Genomic DNA, 24,130 nt, shown 5'->3' on the forward strand with positions numbered 1-24,130 from the left:
CGTTGCCACATTAGTCTTTAGATTAAGATGGAGCTTCGATCAAATTTGTAGAATGTTTTCATTTATAAAACATTTTACTTGGGTTTCAATGAAAACAAAAATCAGATTTGGTGTATTAAAGGCTGCCAATTCATCAGAAATGTAAAATATAAGAATGGTTGAAAAGAGATAACTATTTAATGAATATACTGCTGGTGGCTGGTAAAAAGACCCTTTCCAGGAAATGGTTATCACAGGAGAGCCCAACTTTAAATGCATGGATGGAAGTTACAATGGACATTTACAAATTGGGGAAGATAACAGCATCCGTTAATCATAAGTTGGAACAATTTTAATCATACTGGAAAAAATAGTTTAACTACATAACACCTCATAGGCCTGATTTTATTCTCACAAGTCAATGAATATATTGTAAAAAAAAGATTAGTCCCTATTCTGTACATACTTTTCTTCTTTCGATTGTTCTTTCTTTCCTCTCCTTTCTGTAAGTGTATACCTCAGATAAATATTATGTGGAGATTTGTGACAAATATGATTATATGTAATATATGTACAGTATCTGAAATACATCTTATGGAAATGTTTGTTTGATGATGAAACTGAATAAAAAATAAATTACAACAAAAAGAAATGTAAAATATTCCCTCCTTTGTCCACACAAGAATAAGTTTTCTTTATTTTCCAACCCACATGTTTTTCTGAGTGAGATGATCAACTTAGTGCTAAACTTGAAGTTACCCTTGTGCTATGATTCCTTTGCCATTTGGAACTGGATTGGGAGTAGATGACATCATTTCACTTAAAACCTTATGGTGAATTTTTTTTTACTTTATTTGAAATTTTATTTTGGAGGTACAACACAGAACAGGCCCTTCCAGCCCAATGACCACACTGCCCAGCAACCCACCTATATAACTCTAGCCTATGTTTTTGTCTCGTCTTTGGACTGTGGGAGGAAACCGGCGCACCTGGAGGAAACCGCGTGTTCACGGGGAGGACTCCTTATAGAGAACGCTGGATTTGAACTCTGAACTCCAACACCCCAAGCTGTAATAGTGTCGCAGTAACCGCTACGTTACCACGGTGAGGAAGATTGACAAGGAATGACCTTTTCTGTACCAATTAACAAGGAAGACCTCACTTCCTTTGTTTTCAGATGGACTTAAATCCAATTATTTAAAGTACAATGTCTAAAATCGATCTACAATTAATTGCAAAATTATTTTAATGAAATTACGCTGGTGTGCAATAATTTAGTGATAGCAAAAATTCTGTACTCAATCTAAACAGTGTCCCAGGTACAGCATTTTGAAAGGATTTTAATACTATTTATATTAAAAGAATATCATCTTTTTCATTTCTCCAATTTCCTGCATAGTTAATAATGAACTTTATAGAAATGATGCAACTGTAAGCTTACAGGCCAACTTACTTGCATTGTTCGCATTTGCAGTAAAGCAATAATGACCAAGTAATCTGTCCTTAGTCACGGCTGTCGAAAGAAAAATTATATTTAAAAAAATCATGCTCGAGGGAAAACAGGTCTGAGTTTAATATGTCATTGAAAGGAAAGAACCTCCGATACTCTGCCTTTCTCTCAGGACTCCATTGGAGCATCAAACTAGATTTATTTTGTATTTAAATCTCTAGATTGGGAGTTAACCTGATTATGTTATAGTCAGACAAGAGTGCGCATAATACAAATGCATTCTGTGTGTGAGTCTCTAAAGCCTTTAGTCATTGCTTGATGAGTAACTCTTTCACTTTTTTAACATTTAGAGGTTTAATAGAACTTCAAGGACCTCAGCATAAAGTTTAGAAAGCCTTTCCAGTGCATTCTGATAAAAGCATTGCCCTATTGAGTGACTGAACCTAAGATAGTGTTAATTTAATTTTAGACTCCCATGGCAGTCTTTTGAAGAGACCAGGAGAGTTCTAGTCAATATTTATTGAGCAATTATTATCACTAAGACATTTTTCACTTATTAACAGTCTACCCCAGTCACTCACTCCAGCCGATCCATCTCTAAACTTGAAGCAAATTCCATTCCTATACTACCTTGCAACCTGGTGCAGAGAGCAGAGGAAGCAGAACTCTACGTTTCAGCAGAAAGAGATTGTTATGTTTGTGGTACTGGGAAGCCGGGTGGCCGTGAATAACACACACAAAAGATGGAGAGACAAGGAACAAATATGCAGCTACTCATTTTGCTTCTAAGTCATCTACCCAGAATGGCCTCCCACATTACGTTCAGAACATAACACAGGGAAGCTTAACAGCCACCTGTGAGGACCAAAACATACATGAATGCATAACACATCCCCGCCCCTCCCTCCATTAAAAGTTGCCCCTCCTTCCCATAAATGGACCAACTGCTGAACTATTAACATTCAATGGAGTAATAATCAAATTCAACCTCAACAAAAAACATTTTTTTCTAAACTAGGGAAAGACTATAAGACATGGGAGCAGAATCAGGCCATTTGGCCCATTGAGCCTACTCTGCCATTTCACCATGGCTGATCCTTTCCCCTCTCAACCCCATTTTCCTGCCTTCTCCCTGTAACCTTACACACCCAACTAATCGAGAACCTATCAACCTCCACCTTAAATACATCCAATGACCTGGCCTCCACAGCTGCCTGTGGCAATAAATTTCACAGATTCACCACCCTCTGGCTAATGAAATTCATTCTCATCTTCATACTAAATGAACGTTCCTCTATTCTGAGGCTGTGTCCCCCGGTCCTACACTGCCCCATCATACGAAACATCCTCTCCACATCCACTCTATCTAAGCCTTTCAACATTTGAAAGGTTTCAATGAGATCTTCCTTCATTCTTCTAAATTCCAGTGAGTAAAGGCCCAGAGCCATCAATTGCTCCTTATATGATAAACCTTTACAAAAAAGGATAGAGTGCCTCTACTTGCAGACATGACCCTGACGATTATTCTGCCACCTGTGCCTTTGAAGGTTCTGATGACGTGGGGATGAAGCCAAGGTCATTTTGTCTATTGGTGGTATATGTATAGATCTTGGCTTAGGTCCTGCATTGCCGGTAGGGTGCACCTCATAACGCACTGGTGATGGGTGAGTACTCGCTGTGTCATTTGATCACTGTAGTCATTGTCTCAGAATCCTGTCTCATTTCTACATCTGGAACTTGGTCAGCTAGTATTGGTTTTCAGGAGCCTCAGCAGTGGCCAACAGTTGATCAATATGCCTTCTCCAGATGTCGTGGCTATTGGTTTCCACTGTGTAGGACACAGGAGCAGTGTGTGCCACCACCGTCACCGTTATCCACTTTGTTCCAGAGCTATATAGTTCCAGGCAAGTATTCCCTCTCCTGCTGTGAAACTTCTATACTTCACTTTGGCATGTCTCTCTACTCGTGTTTTCTGTTCACTTAGTTTGATCTGTTTTGTGTTTGGGGGTCTAGGCAGGTCAAGCCGGGTGTGAAACTGTCTTCCCATCAGTGCAGTAGCTGGAGCTACTTTGGTGGCGGTATGAGGTGTGTTGCGGTATGTCAGCAAGAAAGTGCCAGGGCACTGACTGGGGAATCCATTTCCCACTGAAGTTCTGAAGGCTTGTTTCATTTTGTACAAATTGTTCAGTAAGAGTGGTAGTGGCTGGATGATATAGTGCTGACTTGATCTGCAGAATAGTTTGCTTCCGCAAATGCCTTGAACTCTTCAGACGGGAGTTGTAAGCCACTTACCAGCTGTTAAAACGGCTAAAGATGGAACATAGCTCCTCAGTGCACTCTTCACGACGGCAACCTCAGGCCAGTTGCTGTGTGCATTCATTATAAACAAGAACATGTGGCCTTCTACGGGTCCTGCAGACTCTATGTGAATCCTCTGCCATGGTTCTTCAGGCCATTCCCATGGATGCAAAGGAGCAAATTGAGGAATATTACTCACTTGCTGACAATGTAGACTTGCTTTGGCCTTCGCTTCAGTGGCTACGTCGGGTCCTGACACCAGAAGTAGCTGGGTGCAAATTCTTCCTTGCGCACTATGCCACAATGTCCCGCAAGTAGCTTCTCAAGCACTTGCTTTCCTAATTGTGGAGGAACGACAACACAGTACTCCCATTGTAAACATCCTGCTTGGGCTGTGAGCTCCTTCTAACTAGCCTGGTATGGTTTCATTTTTATTGTTGGTTCTTCTTTCTATTTGTGAGTTACCCTGTCCACCACTTTAGATAGAACAGGGTCAGTAAGCACCTGCTTCCAGACTTACGCAGGCATGCAGATGGTAATGGAACTCAACATTACATTAAACCAGCAGCCAGGGAAGGAATGCCCACTTGTGGACCAAAAATTGACATCAAGGGGCAATAATATGTCAGTAGGGTAAATCATCGACCAAAATGGAATTGATGGAATTTCTTAATTCCAAAGACAATTGCGAGTGCTTCCTGCATAGTGGCTTTCTGCTTTGCTTAATGTCCTTGACGTGAGAGCAATTTGGCCGCTCTTCACTCGACAGCATGATTTGTGAGATAACTGCCCCCACACCACAGGGTGATGCGTCACTGGCCAACTATATGGGCAATGATGGGTTGAATTGTGTGAGTGCTTCAGATTATGACAAATCTGTTCTGGCCTTTTTAAAAGCCTCTTCACAGCAATCTGTCTGCTGCTAGTGTGCTGATTTATTTAAAAGCTCACGAAGTGTTGTCAGCATGCTAGCTAGATTAGGGACAAACTTTGTGTAGTATGTTATGAGTCCTAATGAAGATCTTAACTGACTTACATTCTGTGGCGATGGAGCCTCCACAATTGCCTTCACCCTTGGTGCCTTGTGAAGCCCTGAACTGTCAATCACATGGCCCAAATATTCAATTGAAGGTTGAAACAACTTGTCCTTCCGGACCTTTTGCCCACATTCCCTGAGTCTTTGTCATGTAGCATCCAAGTTTTCTAGGTGCTCACACTCATTTTTTCCAAAAAAAAGCAGGTCATCCAAATGCCATTGCACCACCGTCAGCTGGTACAGGATCAGGTCCGGTCTCACTGAAAAAGTGTGGGAGCCAAACAGGAACCTTCAGTATCCGAACATGCCTTTGTAAGTCACCACGGTCAACAGTCCTGTGACTCTGGCACTGCATGCATCTTCAAGTATGCTTGACACAAGTCAGTCTTACTAAATGCCTGTCCTCCAGCCAGTCAATGGTAATCAATGAGGGGAAGTGGGTATTGTTCAGCCATGAAAACCAGGTTAGTGGTTACTTTGAGGTCTCCACATCCCTTGTTAGGACAGGAATACTGGAGTTGACCAATTACTTACACTCATTCTAATAACTTACTCTGGACCAGTCTTTCCAGTTCAGCCTGTACCTTTGGTTTCAGGGCATATGGAACAGGGCTGGCTGTCAGGCATTTGAGTGTTATGTTGGGTTTAACAGTGATTCCTTTCATTCTGCCCAGTTCTCCATTGGATACATTGCGTGTTTCTTCTATACCTCTTGTAGACCAGTGCTCCCACCAATCAAGTGCGCTTTGTGCCAGTTGAGTTTGAACTTATCCAACCACGAGCTGCCTAGAAGCACTGGATAACTACCTTTAAGAAAGTACATTGGAAGCTTCTTTCTCTGTTTGTTAATCCCCACAGTAACACGTACTACTCCACCCACTGGAACAACCTCAACAGTGTAAGTATTTAAAGTCAATCTTGCCCTTTCTGTGCCGCAATTTCTCCTTGTAACCTATCCCTGATACCAGCACTCGTGTCCACCTGCAACCTCACTGTGGCTCCATCCAACCGTCTTTGTGTTCTGAAAAAGATAAAACATGCAAAGCCTCTTTGACTACATACTCCATCTTGTTCACAAATTTCTTTTTGTTTTCCCAAAAGTCATTTTTCTTTATTACAATTGATAGTGTCTCTTTACTTTTATGGGTGCGTTCAAGAGCTCCTTTTCTGCCACAGCGTCGGCAATCTAAATCCTTATGCCAGAATTCTTTTGCTGAATGTACAGATTTGCTACAACAGTGACATAGATTGCCAATAGGTGTTTTATTCTTAAAGTCAGTAGAAACTTTATGAACTTGGGAAGATGAACTTAATAGTGGTGCTCCTTTAGCAGCCATCTCCATGGCTGTACTAATCTCATTTGCCTTTTGTAATGTTAGTCTATCTTCTGTAAGCAAACATTTCTGAATTGCCTCATTATGCAAACCACATACCCATTTATCATGTAATGTGTCATTCAGTGACAGTCCAAAATCACAGTTCAAACTATTACTTCAGCATCGCCGCAAACTGTGAAATAGATTCACCTTTCTCTTGATTCCTTCTATGAAATCTAAATCTCTTAGCAATAATCAAAGGCTTAGGGGAAAAGTGGTCCTTTAAGACCTTAGCGATGTCCTGATAAAACTTATTGCCAGGCTTAGTAGGTTGCACTAGACTGCATAATAAATTAAATATTTTTGCACCCATCACAGTCAGAAAAGTTGGAAAATGTATATCATCTGAAATTTGATTTGCCAGTACAAGATATTCAAATCTTTTAGTATATGAACCCCATTGCTCTGGTGTTCTGTCATATGGCCCAATACTACCAAACATTGTCTTTACTTTCAAACACAATCAAGTTCTAGAAAAATTAACTAGTGTTATCTCTCTCCTCTCTCTCATTTGTTTTATTTAACTGTCCTGTTCTTGTTCTCTCCCCTCAGATTCTTCACTCACCATGTTTCCTGAGGCCAGTGGTCTTTTCCCTTTCAATCATCTGCATCACACAGCGGCACCGGCATTGTGCACGGACTTTTCTTGCTGAAGCGAACAAAACAATAAACATTGCATGAGGACTTGTCACCTCATCGTCAATTGCCATTTTTGTGGTACTGGGAAGGCAAAAGATGGAGAAGTGAGGAACAAATGTGCTGCTGTTCATTTTACTTGTAAGTCATCTACCCTGAATGCCCTCTCGCATTGTTTAACACACCTGGAATCTCAACAACTACCTGTAAGATTCAAAATATTCATGAATTCATAACACATGATACGTAACCCCTCCTCCTTCCTTGTGATGATCTTCATGTGCAATCCCAAGATTTGTCAGATCCTTCCTACAGACCAGAGCCCTGAAACCCTTTTTTAGGTGAACCAGACTACATTGGGTCAGACTGAATTACCATTTTGTTGTCATAAGGAGGAGGCTAGGAATGGACCCAAGCGCAAGGCACAGACATTGAAGTACTAGGGACAGGCCTAGGATACAGGGTGAAGGCAAGGACATGGACAGGAAAACCGGGAACCCGGAACAGGACTGGACAAGAGAGCTAGGAGCCCGGGCTTGGACTCCGAGCCAGATACTGGACAAGGACCCAGTACTTGGGTCTTTCCTCTGGCTCGGACCCCAAACCTGGGCTCCTAGCTCTCTTGTCCAGTCCTGTTCTGGGTTCCCGGTTTTCGTGTCCACGTCCTTGCCGTCACCCTGTATCCTAGTCCTGTCCCTAGTACTTCAGTGTCTGTGTCTTGTACTTGGGTCCGTTCCTAGCCTCCTCCTTATGACAGAACAATCCAGCCAAGCATGGACCCAGTGACACAAACACTGTCATTTTCCTCTTGCCACCCGGGGTTCCTTTCTGTTAAATACCCTCCCACCCACCCACCCAGATCGTCCATAGTCTGGATACCCTGTTTAGTCGCTAGGAGGCTCTTGTAGAGCGGGGGGGGGGGTGGACGGTACTGTCATGGTCCGGTCTGTGAAGTCTATATTCCGGTTCACAGTCCGGTCCATCGACCCTTGCTCCAGGTTTTCCTGTCTACCCTGTTTCTGTTCTTGTTGAGCTGTAATTGAGGCAGCTGATGCTCATTGGGGCTGGCTGCATAAATACCTCCAGAGACCAGGGCGTGGCTACTGGATTGTTCTTGTCCTTACTCCTTGTATCCCTTCGCCTGCCTTCTGTTTCCTGGCCTGAAGCCCTGCCTTGTCTTGCCAGTAACTCTCGCCTCACCTGAAGTTCTGTCTTGCCTTGCATTGTTTGAAGCCTTGCCTTGTCTTGCTGTCTTGTCCTGGAGCCACCCCATACCTAGCTCCCTTCCTGTCCCTTGCCTCTGCCAGGTAAGTCAGGCCGTCTTGCCATTACCCTGCGGTTGGCTCTGTCCCTTGTCTCCGTCGGGTAAGCCAGGCCGTCTTGCCATTACCTACGGTTGGTTCTGTCCCTTCCTAACCCTTGCCTCTGTCGGGTAAACCAGGCTGTATTGCTGTTACCTATGGTTGGTTCTGTCTCTTCCTGTCCCTTGCCTCTGTCGGGTAAGCCAGGCTGTATTGCTGTTACCTATGGTTGGTTCTGTCCCTTCCTGTCCCTTGCCTCCGTCGGGTAAGCCAGGCCATCTTGTCGTTACCTACGGTTGGTTCTGTCCCTTCCTAACCCTTGCCTCTGTCGGGTAAGCCAGGCTGTCTTGCTGTTACCTACGGTTGGTTCTGTCCCTTCCTAACCCTTGCCTCTGTCGGGTAAGCCAGGCTGTCTTGCTGTTACCTACGGTTGGTTCTGTCCCTTCCTGTCCCTTGCCTCTGTCGGGTAAGCCAGGCTGTATTGCTGTTACCTATGGTTGGTTCTGTCCCTTCCTGTCCCTTGCCTCCGTCGGGTAAGCCAGGCCGTCTTGCCGTTACCTACGGTTGGTTCTGTCCCTTCCTGTCCCTTGCCTCCATCGGGTGGAGAACCGCGCCCAGCCCAGGAGGAGCCTCCAGTCTCTAGCCCCAAGCCTCACCTCAAGTCTCCAGCTTCCTGCCTAGCCTCAAGCCTGAAGACTCCAGCCTCCTGCCTCCTGCCAAGCCTTGCCTCGAGTCTCTAGCTTCAAGCCTGAAGACTTCAGCCTCCTGCCAAGCCTCGCCTTGAGTCTCTAGCCTCTACCCTGAAGACTCCAGCCTCCTGCCAAGCCTTGCCTCAGGTCTCTAGCCTCTAGCCTGAAGACTCCAGCCTCCTGCCTCCTGCCAAGCCTCGCCTCGAGTAAGCCTGCCAGGTAAGCCTCGTCCTTGCCTAATTCTGGGGTCCGAGCCAGAGGAAAGACCCAGGTACTGGGTCCTTGTCCAGTCTCTGACTCGGAGTCCAAGCCCCGGGCTCCTAGCTCTCTTGTCCAGTCCTGTTCCGGGTTCCCAGTTTTCCTGTTCATGTCCTTGCTCTCACTCTGTATCCTAGTCCTGTCCCTACTCTTTCAGTGTCTGTGTCTTGCACTTGGGTCCGTGCCCAGCCACCACCTTATGACATTTGTAGAACACATCCATTCAATCTGCAAGCAACAGCTTGGTCTATTTAATTGCCCATCCCGATTCTATTATGACCTCTCTGTCTTCAGCCTCTAACATTGTTCCATCAAAGCTCAACAGAAGCATCAGCAGCATTTTGTCTTCTGACCAGTCACTCAGTGACTCTAAACTGTTCAACCCAATCTCAGGTAACAATTTCAGTCATTTTCCTCTTAGATTCTTAGCATTTTCTTACAAATATTTTCCAGTAATTATTCTGGTTTCCTCCATTAGCTCCTCCTCTGGACTAACCCCTTGTTCCGGAGCAATCTCCTTGCTATTCTCCTTCCCCTTGCACTAACACATCTTTTGTCACATGTCTCTCCTCCCATTCTTTGCTGCTCAAAAGTTAATGGAAATCAAAAGACTGCAGATGCTAAAAATCTGAAATAAAAACAGAAAATATGGAGACATCCAGTGGGCTCACAATTCAAATCCTGCATACAAATATGTTTAATTGCACATATAAAATAGGATGTATTGTGATATATTTTTCTTGGAAAATCCATCAATTAAGGATGTTTTATTGATTCTTGGTCTGATATAACCTACCCCAACAATCAGCAGTTCTTACAGAAAAAGTAGGAAAAATCCAAGCATTTTAGTTTAAAAGGACATCAAGAATTGGGTTCAGCAATAATTACGTATTTAAATTAACTTGCTAAAGAACCGGGAATAATTTACAAGCAAAGACCTTAATAAATTTATGTCATTTGCCTCTTGTTTATTTAAGAGGAAGGAAACGAAAAGAATTTCAAGAAAAGGAACAGCCATGAATCTGTCGGCCGGCCAGGCATTGCCGCTTTAACTAACAGATTACATGTGTTCTATTCTGTACCCCGCCACTGCGTTTCTGTTCGAATAACTGTTATTTAAAGAGACCCATTTATAGTAAATGCACAGGAAGAAATGTTGTCCCCGCAGGGTTGAGATACATACAAGACTTCCGGATCAACATTGAATTGTGGAGAAATGTGCTGATTTCTGCTGCGAGCAATTTCTCCCTTGGAACAAGCAGCAAGAAGCTTCTCATGAAAGATGTAAGCAAAAACAAAGCGCAACTGAAACCCTTTGTGTCCACAGTCACCGATTTCCCTGCACATATCCCGGAAAACTGTTGCATTTGTTACCGTTTTACTTTCAGTTGTAATTGGTAAGTGTGTGAAATTCTGGGAGACTTGCACGAAAATACATTTGCATTTGAATGAATGCAGCATTTTCTGGGTAGCCTTGCAATGTTGTTGCTGAAAGTCATTTGGTTACTTTTAAAATATTCATCCCCAGCTTTGACACAAAGGCGATGCTTCGGGCGCTGACCATCTTGAGCAGTTATCCGAATCAGAGGAGATGGTTATTTTCATCGCTCCGACAGCATTTCTCAAAACTGTTCTAATTTGCAGGATCAGCAAGGGTTGAAGTTCCCGACGAGATGCCAGAGAGCGGTGAACTGGAGGTGGGAAGAAGCGGCGGGCTCTGAAGTCAAGAGCCGGCGTTGAGCTCCCGAACGTGGGTGCGGTGGAGCAGACAGCCCGGGTCTTCCTTCATCCCTCTCTGAGCAGGTATGTTAGACAAGGGATAGCTGGCAGAGACCACCGATGCTGCTCGCGCGGAAAATCCTTTCCATCTTCAAAATGATGAATTTTCGCAAGACCAAGTTTGCAAGGTAAGATTACCTTAATGTAAATATGTTAATTTTTTAAAAAATGAATGCACGCACCGAATAACAATGTCCACTTGTGTACAGTTTCTATTTAAATTAGGACTCGCAGCAATTCCATTATTTACACGTTTGCGAATCGAAGGCTTTTCTGTACCATTCCGTTTTCCAACATAGGATATTTTTCCTCCATTATTTTAACAAGTCACATCCAAATTACATGGAATGATAGAGTTTGTACGTAGAATCGGTTCCTTAGGCAAGCCGTGTCAATGCTGGCCGTCATACACATTTATACTAATCCCACCTGCCTGTATCAACTATCAACTTCATAACCCTCTATTCCCTGCTCATTCAAATACTGCCCAAATGTCCTTTAAATGTTGTTACTGTTCTTGTCTCCACCAGTCCCTCTGGCAGCTTATTCCAGATTCCAACAATTTGTGTGAAAAGTTTCTCCCTCAGATCCCCTTTCAGCCTCCTCTCTTTTACCTTAAACCTATACCTTAACTTTGGATGCTGCTACCATGGGAAGTAAATATCTACCCTATCTTTACCTCAAATCACTTCTCAGCTTCTTTGCTCCAGGGATAACAGATGCAGCTAATTCAACCTTTCCTTATAACTCAAGCCATTGTAAATCTTTGCTGCACTTTATCTAGCTCAAATTATTTTCTCTGTGTGCAATGGCAACGGGAATTGCATACACTGCTCTAAATCTGTTCTAACATTTTGTAGAGCTGTAACACGATGCTCCCAATTCTTGTACTCCTTGCCTTGGCTGTTGAAAGCAAGCATGTCATACTCAGTCTTCACAGTTCTGTCTAGCTCTGTGGCCATTCTCAAAGACACCAGGTTGTTCTGTTCAACAATACTACCCAGGTCCCTGGCATTCACTGTGTAAGTCCTGCCCTGATTTAATGCCCCCAAATGCATCATTTTACAGCTGTCTTGAGTTAAAATCTGTTGCACACTTTCCCAGTTGATCAGTACCCGTTGAAAACTTTGGCATCCTCTGCCTTCCAGCAGTGAGCCAATTTTAGCTGTACAGACCCTTTGTATTGAGCCAACCGGACCGTGCCAACTATGGTGCCCACCCAGCTGCTCCCAATTTCCTGCATTCAGCCCATATCTCTGCCACTCTATGTACCCATCTATCTGCTTCTTAAATAATACTGTTGTATCAGTTTCAACCGCTTCCTCTGGCAGCTCATTCCATATACTCACCACTCCCTGAGTGAAAAAGTTGTCCCGTAGATTCCTCATGAGTCTTTCACTTCTCACCCTCAATCTGTGCACTCAGGTTTTGGATTCCCTACCCTGCTACCGCCCACCATATCTATGCCTCTCATAATTTTAGACACTTCTGCAAGTGTTCTATAAAGTGAGTCCCCCCTCCCCCATAGCCCTATATTCCAAGAAATAAAGACCTAGTCTGGACAACTTCTCCGACATCCTTGTAAATCTTTTCTGCATTCTTTTCAGTGTAACCACACCTCTTGGAGACCAAGAATGTACATAGTACTTCAAGTGTGGCCTCACCAGGGACTTGTGCAATTGCAACGTAATGTCCCAACTCTTAGTGCCTTGACTGGTGAAGGCCAGCATGCTAACCAACTTTGCCACTACCCTGCCTACCTGTGATGCTGCTTTCAACATGCCATGGACTCTGGCTACCTGTGATGCTGCTTTCAATATGCCATGGACTTGTACTCTTCCGTCTGCCTGTACCATTAGACTCCCTCGTGTCCTACCATTAAAAGTATAAGTCCTACCCTGCTCTGACTTTCCAAAACTCTTCACCTCAGTTATCTGTATTGAAATGCATTTGCCACTCCTTGGTCCACTTCCCTAAATGATCAAGATTCCCCTGAAACCTGCAGCAACTTTCTTCGCTATCAACAACACCTAATTTCCTGTCATCCACAAACTTACTGTGCAAGCCTTGTATATTTGCATCCAAATCATTTACATAATTTACATAATAAGTCACAGCATTAACCCTTGCAGCACACCACTAGTTTCCAGTCTCCATTCCAAGAAACAACCTTCAACCCCCACCCTCTGCTTCCTATCCCCAAGCCAGTTTTGAATCTACCTAACCAGCTCTGGATTCCATGGGACCTAATCTTCCTGACAAGCCTACCATGCAGAATCTTGTTCAAAGCATTATTAAAGTCCAAATAGACATCATTCACTGCCCTATCCTCAGATATCTTTTGGTTTTCTTCAAAAATATCTACAAGATTCATCAAACACAATTTTCTCCACACCAAGCCATGCTGACTATTCAAATCAGACACTGTTTATCCAAGTGCTCATAGTTCCTGTCCGTCAGAATTCCCTGCCTGTAGCTTCCCCATCACTGATGTCAGGCTGATTGGCCTGTAGTTCTCTAGTGTGTATGCCCTTGCATCCCTTCTTAAATAATGGAATGACATTGGCCACCTTCTAGTCTTCTGGAATTTGACCAATGTTCAAAATTTATTATCAAAGTATACAGTATACCCTATACCACCCTGATATTCATTTCCTTGCAGTCATTAACAGGTAAAATAAGGAAACACAATAGAATTTATTAAAAAAAATTGACATAAACAAAGACTGACAAATGACCAAAAGAGAGCTCAGAGGAGAATGGCCAGACTGGTTCAGGATGACAAAATGGTGAAGGTCAGTCAAATAATCGTGCGTGACAACGATGGTATGCCGAAGAGCATCTCTGAACGCACAGCACTTCGTACCTGAAGTGGATGGGCTACAGAAGCAGAAGACCATGAGCATACTATCAGTGGCCACTTGATTAGGGACAGGAGGTACTAAGTGTATACGCTCCTCTATTTCCCACTGCCTTTTGGGGAGCCTGTAATGTAATCCCATCAGTGGGTGTCATTTTTTTTGTAATTTCTACCCATATGACCTTGCTGGATGATCCCTTGGAATATCCCTTCTAAATACTGCTATGCTACTCTCCAGTCATTTAGTTCCTCCATCTGAGAGAGCAGACATTTAATGTCACATCCAAAATGTTGCAACTCCTTCAGTACCACATTCCTTCTGTAGTGTGTTGCAGTGTCATCTCGGTTTATAAGGTCAAGCCACTGAAAAGGGACTTGTCGCAATTTTCTTTCATGAAAATGTGAATCTTACCTTGTCTGATACGGAAAGATTCCTGGGAGCATGTTTCTCAAATGTGGAATTATTTGTCAGTAAATAGTCCGTGCTGGCAAGGGCAGCATTCCTAAACTTATCCCTTCAATGTCTCCTTATCCCCTTTATACGGTACCATAGTAACGTAGCGTTTAGGGTGATGCCATTACAGCTTGGGGTGATCTGGAGTTCAATTCCAGTGGCATTCCATAAGGAGACTCTGTATGACCTTCCTGTGGAATGCGTGTTTTTTTTTCCTGGTCCTCCGGTTTCCTCCCACAGTCCAAAGATGTACCGGGTTGGTTAATTGATCATTATAAATTGTCCCATGATTAGGTGAGGGTTAATTAGGTTTGTCGGGGGTTGCTGGGGCAGTGTGGCTCAAAGGGCCAGAAGGGCCTACTCTGCACTGTATCATTAAATAAATAAAATGTGTTTGGCCAATTAAAAGTAAGGAAAATCATTTATCATTTTGAGTTTCAGCACAAGTCAGAACCAAATATGGCAATGCCGTTTGTTCTGGACAAAGTGAAACAACTTGTCATAATTTTCATTATCTGGTCATTTTAGCAATTGAAAACGGTTTTTCACCTTGATTGTGTATTCTGTTTTCAGATGAGGGTTGTTTTGTGGTTGTTGATAATCCAGTGGTTCTGATCTTTTTGGTTTCTTTAATTTTCTCATCTTTATTTTCATTTTGCAATGACTGGTATGTGGTCGCTTCCACAGTCTGCTCCAGGGTAGCTTTTAGATTGAGTTATCGAGTTTTTGAATCTGTTATTGATTGTTATGTAGTCAATTTGATTTTTGTTGTTCCCATCTGGGCTTCTCCATGTCCACTTCCTTCTTGGGTGTTGTTTAGACCAAGTGTTGGTGATTATCTGGTTGTTTGTTTTACACCATGTTATAAGCTTTTCTCCTCTTTCATTTCTTTCTCCCAGTCCCTGGTCTCCAACAACATGGTCTTCTCTTCCTTCAGCAACTTTTGCATTGAATTCGCCCATGACTATGATGGCTTCTTGTGATTTGCGTTCTTCTAGTGCTTTGTCTAGGGAGTGGCAGAAGGCATCAGTTTCTTCCTCTGAGCTTGCCATTGTGGGTGCATATACTTGGATGGTAGAGATGTTGTTTTGTTGTCCTTTTAGTTTGATTAGCATCATTCTGTCTGAGATATGCCAGTATCCTAGCAGGCTCTTGGATGTTTCTTTGTCTAAGATGACTGCAACATGTTTAACTCCACCAGAGTATATCATCCTGTAGTTGTCTGATTGGAATACTCCAGTGCCTTTCCACCTTATTTCACTTCGGCCTAGGATGTTGCCTTCTTGCCTCTTCATTTCTAATTTCACGTTTTCTAGCTTACCAGCTTGGTGCAGGGTTCAAACATTCCAAGTGCCAATTTGTGGTCTCTTGTTCTTGCAGACAGTAGTGGTATAACGATCTGGGTTCACCTGTCCGTTTACATGATATCCCGTACCAAACGAGGTGTCCGCAGTATTTGGAAGTGGGCTGCCATTTACGCTGTTGTCTTTTACATTTGTGTATGTATTAACCATGGTTGTACTAGCGATAAAATACAGGAAGTAGCTTCCCTTTGCTTGCTTCCGATGCAGTGTCTTTACAAGACGGGTGACCCTGACCATTGTCCTGTTAAAAGGATCTACTGCTCAGCGTCTGGGAAGCAGGGACCATCGGTTCTGTTACTCACAACTTGCCTTCTGCTTCATTCACCACCTGCATTCCATGGCTTCACTGTAACCCAAATAGGGAGGGAGGCAAACAGGTGCTACACCTTGCCTAAGGGTGAGCTGGAGGTAGCTGTGGTTAATGGTAATCTCCATACCCAAAGCAAATGCTCCACAGCCAGGTGTAGTTTATCCTCATACCCAGGTTGGGTTTTTTTGCCAGACTTATTCAACCTGTATAGTGAAAATATCTTGAGTATTAAAGACATCAAAGGATTCACAATTGGAGGCCATAATATAAATAACATCAGATATGCTGATGACATCGTACTAATAGCTGACTCAGAAACAAAACTTCAAGAACAACTCACTATAGTGGCAGCAGAAAGTAATTGCAGAGGCCTCTCAGTCAACACCAAGAAGACAGAGAGCATGGTCATCTCCAGAAAGACAAACATCCCACAATGTGTGATCATGATCAGAAATACAAACATCAACAAATACAAACATCAAATTCAGATATCTTGGCAGCCTAATAACAAGTGATTGCAGGTGTGACACAGATATCAAATACAGAATAGCAATGGCGAAAGAAGCTTTCCAAAAAATGAAGACCATATTAACAGACAGAAAGATGAGCATGTACACTAAAAACAGAATACTGCAGTGCTACATTTATTCTATCCTGACTTATGGAAGTGAATGCTGGACCATTTCCCCAGCAATGGAAAAGAGACCAGAAGCAGCTGAATTATGGTTGTACAGGAGAATGTTAAAAATATCATGGACCACACACACACCAAATGAAGAAGTTCTCAGAAGAGCCCAAGCAGTTCGATCACTCATACCAAAAATAAGAGAAAGACAACTCAGATTCCTAGGACGCATCATGCAGAAAGATAAACTAGAAAAACTCATGCTCTCTGGAAAGATCGAGGGGAGCAAACCTAGAGGAAGACCACGGCTTATGTACATCAAAAGTCTAGCCAGTTGGCTACACATCAAGGAAATGGAAGTCATCCAAAGAACGAGGGATAGATCTATATGGAAAACCATGGTCACCAACGTCCGCATCGGATATGGTACCTAGACAGACAGACAGTCATTTTAGAATCTAAAAGTAGGAATATATTTGTATAGTATGTTACGTACCCCGTAACTGGGTTGCCAAACCAGCAGAAATGGATCACTCAGTTGGAGTCTGGATTACTAGAACTAAGAAAGTTTTATTAAAGAAACAAGCAACACAGTACTCTAATCAAAAGGATAATGAATGCAACAGTTCAGCAATGATAAACATACATGTACACCGAATTAAGATAACAGGATCAATCAAGCTCTATCGTTGTCTAGGGGTAAATGACCAGTTTCAAAGTGATGCAAAGTTCAGTTCAATTTAGTTCAGTTCAGTTCGCAGTAATCGCTGCTGTGGCGATGGACAGTGGGGGGGGGGGGGGGGTTGAAGGAGAGAGAGAGCAAAAATGAATGAATATCCAAGGCTTCCACACACAGACCTTCGCAGTCAGCTGTCGGGCGAGTCCTTTATGATGTCATCTGAGGTCACCGACTGTGACCCCTCCATTTCCAGATATGATCGTTTCCCTGCGCTGAACCTGGCACCCAGGCAAGGGTGGACACACACCAGGTTCCCACCGATCGTGCCTTTCCACCCTGTGCGTCTATGGCCCGGTACTTCCCACCGACTTGTGAGAGACGCACCGCTTCCAGGGTCTTGTTACCTCGGGTGTCGTGTGTGTCCTGCCTTAGCGAACCTGTCCCTTTTTATCCCCCTGCTGGGGTATCGCCTGTCCATCACTTCAAACAGTTCAGGGTTCAAAGGGGGAGCCGCTCTTGACAGCTCCCTCCTTCTGTTACTCTGTCTCCCGTTCCTTCATTACACATCTCCAAATGCTGCTCCATTGTTTTCCTTATCTCTCTCTCTCTCCTGAAGACAGGTGGCAGACCAACTGCTGATCCCACAGGACAGCTAACATCTTAATCTATGTGTATTCTTGTCACACTTCCCCCCTTTAAGGATTTTTACCGGGGGGGTAAAAATTACAAACGTGAATACATTATTTGATACACACACAAATATACATCTTTATCAGCTATTTGGCTAATACAGCGAGTTTGATGTTGTCAACACCTGACAGACAGTCAGCCATCACGTTTTCTGTTTTTTTATATGTGTTATTAATAATCCCTTAGACCAGGCTCCAACTTAGCAAACTTCATAGTGGCCAAAAACACTGATGATTTGTGATCAATGTAACCTCTCATTTGGTTTTGTCCCGGACCACAATAACAAGGGTCGTCCCATTCCGACTTAGTTTTCTCTCACAAGGGCTTAGTAGGAGGGGGAGGGGTAGTGACCGCGGAGTTATTGCAAAACTTCCTACAGTACCCCACCATCTCCAAGAGCCTTCTGAGGGCCCTCTTGTCTGTCGGGGTTGGGAGGTCAGCGATAGCCTGCACTGTAGCTTGCATCGCTGCCAGCTGCCCCTGTGTCACCACAATTCCCAGGTAAGTGACCTTCGTGTGGCTGAACTCATTTTTTTCAAGGTTCACTATCAAGCTGGCTTCAGATAGCTGTATTAAATTGCCAATACACACCTCTGTGTTCGTCAGCCCTTTAGTCACTGAATTACTCATTCCATATGATTGTTGCTTGCTAGGCTGCCCTATTGTAACAGACACCACCCAACGTCCCAGTTCTTTGCATCGCCTCGGGACAATCAAACACACGGGTGCGAGTCATTTAATTACTTCTCCTAAAGAGTCGCTTTGTTCGGGGATTAAGGGAGAGACCTTATCAGCAGACCTGGCCAAAACAATAGACTTCTCCCATCTGGTCGATATCATACTCATCTTTTCAAAATGGTTTTTTTCTCTTATCGGGGGGACCCTAGCTTCATTGATTTCCGTGCTAACACCGACTAGGTTTGTTAGCATATCAAAAGCCTGTGACCGTCTCAGTTCGTGTCGGTCATAATCAATAACATCCTTCCCCCGGGCAGCCGGTAAACCTCTTTCATGATTCCACCAACTGTTCCCTCCAGCACCGCAAAATGTCCACCGGGGGGTACATTGGGGGCCAGGTTAAAAACCTCATCCCCATAACTCTTTTGCACCACCCCCCATTCCTCATCTGCGGGTACGGTACTTGGTTTCCCTTTCTTCCTTAGCACTTCCTCCTCCACACAATAGCCTACTAGTTCCCTTGTTAAACCTGTGTCAGAGAGAGCTGTCTCTGCCAAAACCATCAGCCCCTCGTCTTGCTCCTGCGACTGCACAAATTCTTTCCTGGCTAATGCTACGTCTGTCCCAGCTCCCTACTACCTCTTGTCTCACTACACTCCTTCTTTTCACTTTCTACCCACGTCTCGTACAAGGCTGGCAGAGACGTCTCAGCTAAATTCACTACCGCAGTCCCGTGATGAACCTGTGAGTCCATGGGCGGGGCCTCAATGCTGGCAGGCTGACCTGTCAATCTCACAACTGGGAACACGATTCCTCCGGCGACGTCATTACCGCGCCTTTCATCGGTAATTCGGACCTCACCCCGATCATGACTAGTCCAGAGACCAGGTTGCTTTGTAAGTGTATCTGGTGCAAAGGGACTGACTCTGTCCCTTCCCCAACGCCTTTGACCTTGACCTCCCCAATCCTGATCTCTGAGCTAAACTCTAATACACTCTTCAGTATTAGTGACTGATACGCTCCCGTGTCTCTCCAGATCCGCACTGGAACTGGTTTTAACCCCTCCTTCACTGACACCAATCCGGCCGAGATAAACTTCTCGCGCCCTTCCTGAACTTTGGCAGACCTGTCCTTCCCTAGCGGTTCGTTTACCAGCTCGATACAGCCAGTTAAAATCGCCGTTTTTCCTTTTCCCATCTCCTTCTTTGAGGCAAAGCACCTGGACGCAAAGTGTCCGACTTTCCCACAATTATAACAGACGACCCCAGGAGACTTCCTACCAGACTGCTCCCGGTCTACCTTATCCTTCTCACTAGTCCCTGGCTTACTTTCTGACTTTTCCGGCCGACTCTCCCCGCTGTCCTGACTATCCTTCTGGTAGCCTTTACTCGGGGCAAACTTCATTTTATGCGTCAACGCAGACTCATCCGCTCACTTAGCAGTTGCAGCTAACGTGGCTGCCTCTTTCTCATCTAGGTAGGGTCTCATACCCTCAGGGACACAACCTTTAAACTGCTCAATCAGGATCAGCTGTAGCATTCTGTCATAATCCTCCTCTACCCCCTTTGAGGTGCACCAACGCTCACAATATGTCTGCATCTCACGGGCAAACTCCAAATACGTGCGGTCCCACTGCTTCCTCGCATTCCGGAACCTCTGCTGGTATGTCTCCGGGACCAACTCATAAATCCTGAGGATGGCCTCTTTCACCATCTCATACCTCTGGGCATCTTCCGCGGACAAAGCTGAGTAAGCTTCTTGGGCTTTCCCTTTCAGTACACTCTGAAGCAAAATGACCCACTTATCCCTCAGCCAGTCCTGACTGGTAGCAACTTTTTCGAAATGGAGAAACTACCGATCCACGTCGGTATCGTCAAATGGGGGAACCAGCCTAACCTCCTGGGTCGCCCGGAACCCTCCACCTTGGTTCGGCACGGGCCCCTGCTCTGCCCTTATCTTTAACTTCTCCAGCTCGAATTCCCTTTCCCTCTGTTTCTCCTCTCGCTCCGGCTGTCTCTCTCTCTCTCTCTCTCTCTCTCTCCTGCCTTTCTAACTCTCTCTCTTTCTCCTGCCTTTCTAACTGCTTTTCTTCGTGTTCTAACTGCTGTACCCGGAACTCGTGCTCGAGTCTCAGTTTTTCAAGCTGCACCTGTACCGCGTCTCCAGCAGGTTTTTCAATAGACACCACCTCCAGCTCGCCTTGGGGAAACACACCTTTAGATACATAGTGCTCTACGATAGCTCTGTGTGTCTCCTCTCTCCTCATTGTCGACTTCCCCTTAGCAAGATTCAACCGTTTGGCCACAGCTACCAATTCCGATTTCCTGGCATCCTCTAATGCCTCCAAGGTCGGCGCCTTTATAAATTCCTCAGCCTCCATTTCTGCTGTTTGTCTTTTCTTTCTTTCGGGAATTTTGACCCAATCAATTTACTCTGTCCCAAATTTAGCATTCAAAATCGCGGACGAGAACCCCACTTATGTTACGTACCCCGTAACTGGGTTGCCAAACCAGCAGAAATGGATCACTCAGTTGGAGTCTGGATTACTAGAACTAAGAAAGTTTTATTAAAGAAACAAGCAACACAGTACTCTAATCAAAAGGATAATGAATGCAACAGTTCAGCAATGATAAACATACATGTACACCGAATTAAGATAACAGGATCAATCAAGCTCTATCGTTGTCTAGGGGTAAATGACCAGTTTCAAAGTGATGCAAAGTTCAGTTCAATTTAGTTCAGTTCAGTTCGCAGTAATCGCTGCTGTGGCGATGGACAGTGAGGGGGGGGGGGGAGGAAGGAGAGAGAGAGCAAAAACGAATGAATATCCAAGGCTTCCACACACAGACCTTCGCAGTCAGCTGTCGGGCGAGTCCTTTGTGATGTTATCTGAGGTCACCGACCGTGACCCCTCCGTTTCCAGATACGATCGTTTCCCTGCGCTGAACCTGGCACCCAGGCAAGGGTGGACAGACACCAGGTTCCCACCGATCGTGCCTTTCCACCCTGTGTGTTTATGGCCTGGTACTTCCCACCGACTTGTGAGAGACGCACCGCTTCCAGGGTCTTGCTTTCAGGTGTGTGTGTCCTGCCTTAGCGAACCTGTCCCTTTTTATCCCCCTGCTGGGGTATCGCTTGTCCATCACTTCAAACAGTTCAGGGTTCAAAGGGGGAGCCGCTCTTGACAGCTCTCCTTCCCCTTCATTACACATCTCCAAATGCTGCTCCATTGTTTTCCTTATCTCTCTCTCTCCTGAAGACAGGTGGCAGACCAACTGCTGATCCCACAGGACAGCTAACATCTTAATCTATGTGTATTCTTGTCACAAGTAAAATAGATATAATTTTTCTGTCATCTCAATAACGTTCATAAGTAGTAGCCTTAAATACTGACAAACCTCTCTGAACTACATATAGTTATAATATGATAATTACCAGAAATAGAACAGCTGTACACACAAGTCACAGTGGAACAGATACATAGTGTCAACTAATACTGATCTTTCTTTAGATGGTCAATTTTAAAAATAATTTTCTTCCTGAAGGACACATGAACAATTATTATTGTCTAAGCATATCTGTCCAACTGTCCTCATGGAAATCACAAGGTGTAACAACAATTGAAAATATTTTAATTTATGGTATGTTCCACAGGAACTAATATTCAAATGACTATGGCAATAATAAACTGGTCTGGAGATGGTGGAGTTGGGTTTCCATAGTACAAACTTCCTGATTCTCCTTCAGGAATTTTACTGGTCACCTTTTCAAAAGACTGAAGGTTGAAAGAAATAAAATCTCACATATGCTTGGAACAGGAATGGTGCTGAAGGGACAAGTTTATCTGAACAGCAACAAATCATGTGTAGCATATGTATTGCAGGGTGTGAACATTACCTGTTGGTTTAAAAGCTTTTTAGAGCAGCTTGTGGTTGAGCCCACTAGGGGATCAGCTATTCTGGATTTGGTGTTGTGCAATGAACTGGAATTGATTAGAGAGCTTAAGGTAAAAGAACCCTTAAGGGAAAATGATCATAATATGATCAAATTCACCCTGAAGAGAAGCTGAAGTCAGATGTATCAGTATTACAGTATACTAAAGGGAATTAGAGAGGCATGAGAGAGGAGTTGGCCAGAATTGAATGAAAAAGGACACTGGCAGAGATGACAGCAGAGCAGCTATGGGTGGAATTTCTGGAAGCAATTTGGAAGGCATAGGATATATATATCCCAAGGAAGAAGGAGTATTCTGAAGGCAAGATGACATAACCATGGCTAACAAGAGAAGTCAAAGCCAACATAAAAGCCAAAGAGAGGGCATTATATAATAGAGTGAAAATTAGTGGGAAGTAAGGGGATTGGGAAGCTTTTAAATACAAACAAAGGGCAACTAAAAAAAGTCATTAAGAAGGTAAAGGTGGAATATGAAAGTAAACTAGGCAATAATATTAAAGAGCATACCAAATGTTTCTTCAGGTACCTAAAGTGTAAAAGAAAGGTGAGAATGGATATTGGACCATTGGAAAATGATGCTGGAGAGGCAGTAATGGAAGATGAAATGACAGACATATAGAATAAGTATTTTGCATCAGTTTTCACTATGAAGTACTCTAGCAGTGTGGTGGAAGTTCCAGGTGCTAGGGGTCAAGAAGTGTGTGAGTTATCATTACAGTACTGGAGAAAATTCTTGGGAGTCTGAAAGTTCTGAAGGTAGATAAGTCAACCTGGACAAGATGATGTACACTCCAGGGTTCTGAAAGAGGTGGCTGAAGAGATTGTGGAAGCATTAGTAATGATCTTTAAAGAATCACTAGATTCTGGAATGGTTCTGGAAGATTGCAAAATTGCAAATGTCACTTCACTCTTTTAAGACAGGAGAGAGGCAGAAGAAAGGCAATTATAGGCCAGTTAGTCTGACCTCAGTGTTTGGGAAGATGTTGGAGTCAATTGTTAAGGTTGTGGTTCGGGGTACTTGGAGGTCCATGATAAAATAGGCTGCAGTCGGCAGGTCTTCTCCTGGAACAATCTTGTTTGACAAATCTGCTGGAATTCTTTGAAGAAATAACAAGCAGGAAAGACAAAGAAGAATCAGTTGATGTTGTGTACTTGGATTTTCAGAAGGCCTTTGACAAGGTGCCACACACAAAGCTGCTTAGCAAGCTACGAGCCCATGGTATCACAGGAAAAGCTATAGCACAGATAATGCAGGCAAAGAGTGGGAATAAAGGGAGCCTTTTCTGGATGGCTGCCTGTGACTAGTGGTGTTCCACAGGGACTGTGTGGGACTGATTGCTTTTATACAATATATCAACGATTTAGATGATGGAATTGATGGCTTAGTTGCAAAGTTTGCAGACGATACAAAGGTAAATGGAGGGGCAAATAATTTTGAGGAAATGGGGAGGCTACAGAAGCACTTAGACATATTGGGAGAATGGGCAAAGAAGTGGCAGATGGAATAGTGTGGGAAAGTGTATGGCCATGCACTTTGACAGAAGAAATGAAAGGGTTGACTATTTTCTAAATGGAGAGAAAATACAAAAAACTGAGGTGCAAAGGGACTTGGGAATTGTACAGTTTCTGTAAAGTTTGAATGGCAGGTTGAGTCTGAGGTGAGGAAGGCAAATGCAATGTTAGCATTCATTTCAAGAGGACTAGAATATAAAAG

At 43.9% G+C, this 24,130-nt stretch overlaps 1 protein-coding gene across 1 annotated transcript in view; it reads left to right on the forward strand.

Moving 5' to 3' along the window:
• The first annotated feature begins 10,242 nt into the window (after positions 1-10,242).
• Positions 10,243-24,130, forward strand: part of mmd2a (monocyte to macrophage differentiation-associated 2a) — a 114,509-nt gene continuing 100,621 nt past the window's right edge. Inside the window, exons 1-2 of the mRNA XM_072268692.1 lie at positions 10,243-10,420; positions 10,668-10,930. Coding sequence (XP_072124793.1) covers positions 10,863-10,930 — 68 coding nt within the window. The 5' untranslated portion in view covers positions 10,243-10,420; positions 10,668-10,862. The remainder of the gene's footprint in view (positions 10,421-10,667; positions 10,931-24,130) is intronic.

Source organism: Mobula birostris, chromosome 9, assembly GCF_030028105.1.
Source record: "Mobula birostris isolate sMobBir1 chromosome 9, sMobBir1.hap1, whole genome shotgun sequence".
Taxonomy (NCBI): domain Eukaryota; kingdom Metazoa; phylum Chordata; class Chondrichthyes; order Myliobatiformes; family Myliobatidae; genus Mobula; species Mobula birostris.